The sequence below is a fragment of the Geospiza fortis genome, unplaced genomic scaffold (assembly GCF_000277835.1).
Source record: "Geospiza fortis unplaced genomic scaffold, GeoFor_1.0 scaffold1215, whole genome shotgun sequence".
NCBI classification, from domain to species: Eukaryota; Metazoa; Chordata; class Aves; order Passeriformes; family Thraupidae; genus Geospiza; species Geospiza fortis.
Genome location: NW_005054724.1, coordinates 55,453 through 63,163, shown reverse-complemented (window position 1 = coordinate 63,163; position 7,711 = coordinate 55,453). Strand labels below are relative to the sequence as shown.

Genomic DNA, 7,711 nt, shown 5'->3' with positions numbered 1-7,711 from the left:
CCCTCCAAGGGCAGGAGGGCTCAGCTCTGCTCCAGGCCCAGGGACAGCTGCTGAGCCCAGGTGGGATGAGCAGCTCTGCTGTGAGACCAGAGCAGGAGGGGATTCTGGATTCTCTCTGAGCTCTCAGTCCCGGTCCACGGCTCAGTGTGGAGGGAAAAGGGGCTCCTTGTGTGAACCTGGCCCTGCTGGTTTGGGACCCACCAGGTGCTGGGAACACGGAATGCTGGAGTGGTTTGGGATGGAAGGGACCCTGAGGGTCATGCAGTGCCACCCCTGCCATGGCAGGGACACCTCCCACTGTCCCAGGTGCCCCAAGCCCTGTCCAGCCTGGCCTGGGACACTGCCAGGGATGCAGGGGCAGCCCCAGCTGCTCTGGGTGTGCTGTGACAGCTCTGGGTCACTGACACTGCACAGGGCCCCACCTCAGCTCCAGGGAAGGCATTTCCAGCACTTGGGTTTGACTCTCCTCACCTTTCTCTGTGTTAGGGATTCTTCTGAGCAGCAGGGAAAGAAGTGAACACGAGAATGGAGAGCACAGACAGAGGAGGGAAGAACAGCAGGACCTGAAATGGCCACAAACCAAACCACAACAGTTCCAGCCCAGCAGCAGGAACAGCCTCTGTCCATGCAGGGGCAGCTCTGCTCCTCTCTGGAGACATCCCAGACCCACCTGGGCACAGCCCAGGGGACCCTGCCCTGCCAGGGGGCTGCCCTGGTGACATCCAGAGGTCCCTCCTAAGCCCACCCATCCTGGGAAAGCTCCGGGTGTTCTGATTTGGGAAAGGCTCTTTAGAGATGCTCAGGTCCCTGTGCACCCTGACACCCCTCTGAAATCCAGAATAAAAGAAACACAGATCCTGTAACCATCTGGAACTGCTGAAGTGCAGCAGGAGCTGCATTCCAGCCACCAGCACGAGGGAGGAGCAGGCAGAGGTGCTCACCCAAGCACTGACAGATTCTGAAGACACCTCAGGGGGCCAAGGTGGAGCAGGGCCAGGAGAGCTCCAGGCAAATCCCTCCCTGCACACTCGCCCTTGCCAGCCCCAGGCACTGGGGGCAGAGGGAAGCAGGAGCTGCCAGGGCTCAGGTAACAGGAAAGGAGCTGATCCGTGGAATGAAACCAGCTCCCAGCAGGACAAGCTTTGGGCCTGGCTGCAGCCAAGACAGAGCACTGCTGAGCAGGGAGGGAATCTGCTACCAGGGTGCTGCCACAGGGCTGGCAAGGCCAGTATCTGGCAGCAACAGCGCCTTTTTAGCCTTGGCAAGTGCACCAACAACCTGTTCCTGAGTGAGTGGTGGTGGCTGTGCCCTGCTTCCCTCTGACAGGGCTCCAAATTCTGCCCTGCAAAGGAGATTCCCCTCTCACATGCTGCTCCCAGAGTCATGCTGGAACCCCAGAGGAGACTCTGCTCTCTGGGGATCTGAACATGAGGAGTCTGACTCTAATTCAGGCCCTCAGACTACCCCACAAACAGTACAGACCTGTGCAAGAGTGCTACCTTCTTACAGAAATGATTCTAAATAAATCTGTACACACACACAAACACATACACCTCCCCAGGGGCTCTGGTTCCAGCCAGTTCTGCCGTTCCTCAGGAGCAGAACCTGTGCTTCAGCTAATTAACAAACCCCTGTTTAATCGCCCTAAACCTGCTGCAGACTCACCTGGCTCATCTGCAATCCTCACCTCAACTAAAAGCTGCTCCTCAGAGTGACACTGGCATTTCATATTTACCCCGATGGCCACATCCCCAGGTGTCACCTGCTCCCCTCTGGGCTGCTGTCAGACACCCCCATTCCAGGGGAAAATGCAGATCCCAACACAGAGCCATTCAAGTGGGATGAGGAAAATGAGTGTCACCTACAAAGGGATTTATAGTAGAACAAGAAAACTCCCCCTCTGATGTGGGGACCAACTTGGATTTTCAGACTTTAGGACTGGAGAGTAAGAATGAGTCACAGGATTTTTTGCTTTGGGTATTAATTTATTCTCAAAGCCACAGATGCTGTGTCTTGTCCGTCAGTGACGTTAAACACAGGGTCTGTACAAACCCTTCCAAGAGGAAAGGTACCCAAAACAACCAGACCAGACGCTGTGCTGACCTCATTCCCTGCATGGGCACTGCCCTCACCTGCCTGAGGCCAGAGCCCTGGTGGATAAATTGTGGACCCTGTGCTTTATTTCAACTTTTAAAAACTGTCTGCACGCAAGAACGGTGGGGTTTGACTGATGTGAGGAGGAGGGAAGCCACGGTAACTGAGATGATTTGTCTGCAGCAGAATCCCACAAGCTCTCCTTGGTGCCAGGCACAGCAGGCAGGGCTGGTGCACCTCAGGATACCAGACCCACCCTCGTCTGCAGGGATGTCTTTAGTTATGAACCTTGTTTCAGGAACATGGAGTGGGTCAGAGTGGCCTTGGCAGTGCTGGGGAATGCTTGGGCTCCATGACCTGAAGGCCTTTTCCACCCTTAACAGTTCCATGTTTCTGTGAGCTCCCTGCCCTGGGCAGGTCTCAGTGCAGCTGCACACAGAGCTGAGCTCCTGCCCAGCCCTGCTGCACAGAAATGCTGCCTGAGCGAGCTGCTGCCTCAGTGCTGGGCCCTGATCCTCCCCCAGGGCTCGGGCTGTTCCTGGGCTGTTCCTGCTGAGGGGTGGCTGGGATGCACCAGGGAAACCCAGGCTGGAGAGAGGAGAGAGGAGAGGACACAACGCACCAATGCAGCACCACACACCCGTGTCCATGCAGCACACTGCACCCATGCAGCAATCCCTTCACTCTCAGCCCCTGGCACGCCAGGTGCAGCACCCACTCTGGAACAGTTCTCACCTAATTAGCAAAGCCACGCCTCACAATTAACCCCTCGTTCTCAGCGGGTAATGCACAGCAGCTCAGAGCAGGAGCTGGAGCAGCCCAGAAAGGCTCCGCACAGGGCCTGAGCCCTCCAGCCTCAGCCAGGCCGGGGTTCTCCTGCTCTCCAGGGCTGTCACCAGGCCTTTGCCACCTGTCTCTGCCAGGGCCAGGACCTGCTTCGCTCAGGAGCTCCTGGAACTCATTAAAAAACCGGACTCCTCACACCTGATGGTGTCCTGGATGGATTTCTGCAGCCTGGAGGGAACAGTCGCTGCAGAACCCTCAGAGGCTGGCACTCAGGAGTGCAGACACTCCCACAAATCCACAGTTACCAAAAGCCTCCTGCTCTGCAGCCTCAGCTGCTCTGAGCACTGACAGGGCAGCTCCACGCCCTGACCCAGGGGGCTGAGCTGGTGACCCCGATGAGATTTTCTCCTCTCCAGGAAATCCTGAATTTCAGAAGGGAATAAGCATGTTTTGATCCCTCCAAAACACAACTCTGTGGGTGAACATTGACACTGCAGCAGTTTCCTGCATTTGCTGCCTGGGAGAGCTGAATGAGGAGCCTGAGCCATCCTGGAAGCCATTCCCGAGGTGACACAGTGACACACTGGGACTCTGGCTTGGCTTTGCTGGGTGCAGCTTCCAGCAGAAGAAATGCCACTGGAAAGCTGCTCCTGGCAAAGCTGGAGCCAAAACACACAGCTTGCTATCTTGCAAGTAGCAAGATATATCAAGATATCTCTGTCTTTGATATCTTTCATATCAAAGACAGAGAAACGTAGGAACCACTTGGGTGGGCCTTGTCGGAGCTTCACATTCTAAGGACAAGAGACCTGAGAATAAAAGTGTCCCTGAAAGGTACAAGGAGTCCTGTGGAGCAGTGAAAAACCAGGAAGCAATGCCCCCACTGCTGCTCACAACCACAAAGGGGTCCAGCCAGGAGAAGCCACCCCAGAGCTTTTCCATGTGTGAAAATCCTCCCTTTGACAACTGAAATGTGCAAGCAGCCCCTGCCACCACCACAGCTCAAAGGAAAACCTGTGTCTGTGCCAACACACGTGGAGCTTTCCTACAAACAGGGGAGCAAGTCATACAAAACAGACAAGAGAATTAAACCCTGCAGGACACAATGATCTGTACATGCACATGTGTGTATGGCCTGGGGACAAAGGTTTGCTCAGCCCCACAGTGCCCTGCTGGAGATGATTCTGAGCCCGCGTGACATTCCTGGGAGTAAAATTATATCCACCTGCAAACCAGGGATCCACATTAGGGTCCATAAGGAGAGTGGGGAACCCACTCCCACATGGGCATGCCAAGGGTGAAACAGAAGAGTGCAGGCTCCAGGGAGAACAGGACAGGCAGGTGTGCAAGGAAAGATCAGCTTTCCTTCTCCCCATTTTTAATTCATGGCTTTGGAGGCCACTACCAGGTGCTTGAGTGTTACCTTCATCTCATTTATTGCTTCACTTCACTCATTCAATTAGTTCTTACTTATTAAACCAGATGCAGACACTTCATCCCCATTGTTTCCTCTGTGCCACAAAAGGAGATGACAAAACCTATAAAGTCTACATTTAAAAAGAGCTTCTGTGTGAGCCCAGAAGGGAGAACACTGCCAAGAACGCATGTGCCCAGCCCCGTGTCACTGTCATATTTTCTGGAAAAATTCCCTTGCCCAGGATGCTTCTCCTGGGAAGCTGAGAAGCCTCAGGGAAAAAGGAAAACAATATTATCTCATTTGCTTCTCCTGTGTTTTGCTGCTTTGGAATGTGGTTTGGAAATTGTTTATCCAACAGATGGTTGTTTGATTGGTTTCATGTGAATTATTTTAACTTAATGACCAATCACAGCCAGCTGTGTCAGGGCTCTGGACAGAGTCACAAGTTTTTCATTAGTATCTTGTTAAGCCTTCTGTAAGTATCCTTCGTCTATTCTTTAGATAGTATAGTATTATATACTATAATGTAGTATATATTATATACTATAAGAGTTTTAGTATAGTATAATATAGCATAATATTATAGTATAGTATAATAATATAGTATACTAATGTAGTATAATGTAGTACAGTACAATATGGTATGATATAGTATGGTATGATATGATAGGATATGATATATCCTTATATATCCTAATACAATATAAAATGTAATATATCCTAATATAACAAAATATATAATATTATATCTCATATTATAACATAATACCTCATAACATATCTCATAACATATTATACCATAATATAATGTAATTAGTATAATATAATTAATATAATATGTTGTAATATAATATAATTTATAATAAAATAATAAATTAGCCTTCTAAGAACATGGAGTCAGATTCATCCTTTCCCTCCTGCCACGGGGGACAGGACAACCCCGCATGCCCGTGTGCCCGAGGCGGGCAGGACTCACCAGCAGGCCAGGATGCAGAGGGCAGTGAAGAGGATGATGGGGATGGGGTAGGAGGCACAGAGCAGCCCGTGGCTGTAGAACGCCCGCGAAATCCTCTCGCGCAGCCTCTCAGTCAGGGTCATCCTCACCTCCAGGCCATCCCGGGCACAGCAGCGTGGGCAGCCCTGCACGGAGGCACTGCCTCCACCTGGGAGGGCACAGGGGAGAAACACAGGAACACAAGGGAAATCAACGTTATCAGCTCCTTTTAGAATGATCACAGCGTTCAGGAAGGAATCCTTCCCTGGGAGGGTGGGGAGGGGCTGCGATGGAATTCCCAGATTTGCTGCGGCTGCCCCTGGATCCCCGCCAGTGTCCCAGGCCAGGCTGGACAGGGTTTGGAGCACCTGGGACCATGGAAGGTGTCCCTGCCATGGCAGCTGTGGAATGGATGGGCTCTGAGGTCCTTTGCAGCACAAACCATCCTGGGATTCATTTCTTGATGCTATGAAATGACTGAGCAGATCTCAACCTCACTGTCAGGACTGGACCACCCCTGTTCCAGGAGGAACTCAAGAACAACATGGATATGCTGCTCCTGTGGCAAAAAATACATCACAAGTGGCTCTCTGACCACTCTGAGCTGCCAAAAGGTGCTCTGGAGAGCAGCACAGCACTGGCAACAATTCCTGGTACCTTCAAGGAGGAAAACTTTCTATTTACTCTCCTCACCTGCTGTCCAACAGCAGCACTCTGTAAGAAAACACTGAACATTCCAAAGCCAGTATTTCTTTATCACCTGGGGGGTTGCATATTAAAATCTGCCATCTTTATTTGCTTTCTGCTGCGACAGAGCTCCTAAGAGTGAACAGCGGGAATAGTTCCTGCTCCAAGTCATTTCTGCAAACAGAGATTGTCTAAACCAAAATAAACCTGTGGATTGCAGGACAAATGTTAAAGGAGAATTTCTTGCCTCTTGCATGACTGCAAACCCAAGACAAAGTTTGCCTGGAAACACGAGGGCAGCGGGATGTGCCCACCTGGCAGCCCCACAGGTGACGTGTCTGGTTTGTTTCAGGTACACGAGATGGACACACAGCACGGATCCCAGGATCAGTGAGCTTGGAAAAGCCCCCCCAAGGTCCCTGAGTCCACCCTGTGCCCCATGGCCACCTTGTCCCCAGCCCAGAGCACCGAGTGCCACCTCCAGGTGACACCCCCAGGGATGGGGACTCAGCACTGCCCTGGGCAGCCTCTGCCAACACTGAACCTCTCTTGAGTGAAGGAATTTCCCCAATTTCCACCCTGAGCCTCCCCAGCCCAGCCTGAGGCCGTTCCCCCTCCTCCTGTCCCTGTTCCTGGGAGCAGAGCCCATCTCCCCCTGGCTCCTGTGTCCTGCACTCTCACAAAAACGAGGCTGAGCAGCAGAAGGAATAAATGCAGAACTTCCCTTTGCAGGAAAAATCAACTCAAACTCGCTACTTTTCCCCAGACAAAAGCTTTTCTCTCACTCAACAATAGTTAAATGTTCCAAATTCTTTACGTTTCTGCCTGAAAGGCTTTACAGCCTTCCCCTGACACCAAGGGCAGGGAAACACAGCAGAGCCCACTGTGAGCTCAGGATAAGCTAACAAAGGTAGGAAACTTTCCCTTTTCTAACACACAGTCACCTGGGGGTTTAGGCACACTCAACTCCTCAGTTTCCCACAAAATGTTCTGGAAGCAGGCCTCAGCATCAGTGTAACAAAAACACACAGCTGAGCCAGTGAAGCCCGGAGGGGGGAAATAGAAAGAAAAATCCCAAATAAATCCCTGCTCCACAGTACTTTTCCTGCACTTCAATACATTCAGGAATTTGCTCCATCATGTTCCCTATACCTAAACCTCCAATGGGGATTTTAATCCAGCATTTTCCATTTACAGCCCCAAGCTTGGCAAAGCAGGAACAGATTGAACGTGGTCCTTCTGCCCCTTTTGCAGCATCCCACCAGGATCCACACATCCAGGGGCTGACCTGCTCTGCAGATGGAACAGCCCAGCCCTGGGGCAGGTGGGGGATCTGAGGAGCTCTCCTGCCAAGGCTGGGTTTGGGGAAGGAATGGGGAGGAAGGAATGGGACGGAAGGACGGACGGACGGACGGACGGAGAAGGAAGGAAGGAAGGAAGGAAGGAAGGAAGGAAGGAAGGAAGGAAGGAAGGAAGGAAGGAAGGAAGGAAGGAAGGAAGGAAATTTATAAAGGTCACTGGGTTGGTCTGTGCTGCTGGAACAGCTCAATGTGATGCTCACACCCCTGAGGGCCAGGTGGGCCCAGCAGCAGTAAGGAAGGGATCCCAGCAGTAATTCCCTCTCCTGGTGCTGCAGGCACTGCCCTGTACCCATAAACCCACCAATCCCACCCAGGCTCCTGGGGGATCAGAGCATCTCCTGCCTTCAGAGCTGCCCCAGAACACGTGGCAGC

General features: G+C 52.1%; 1 protein-coding gene across 1 annotated transcript in view; it reads right to left on the bottom strand.

Moving 5' to 3' along the window:
- SCAP (SREBF chaperone) overlaps positions 1 to 7,711 on the bottom strand; it is a 59,500-nt gene that overhangs the window by 35,314 nt on the left and 16,475 nt on the right. The window contains exon 2 of the mRNA XM_031065270.1: positions 5,274 to 5,460. Coding sequence (XP_030921130.1) covers positions 5,274 to 5,460 — 187 coding nt within the window. The remainder of the gene's footprint in view (positions 1 to 5,273; positions 5,461 to 7,711) is intronic.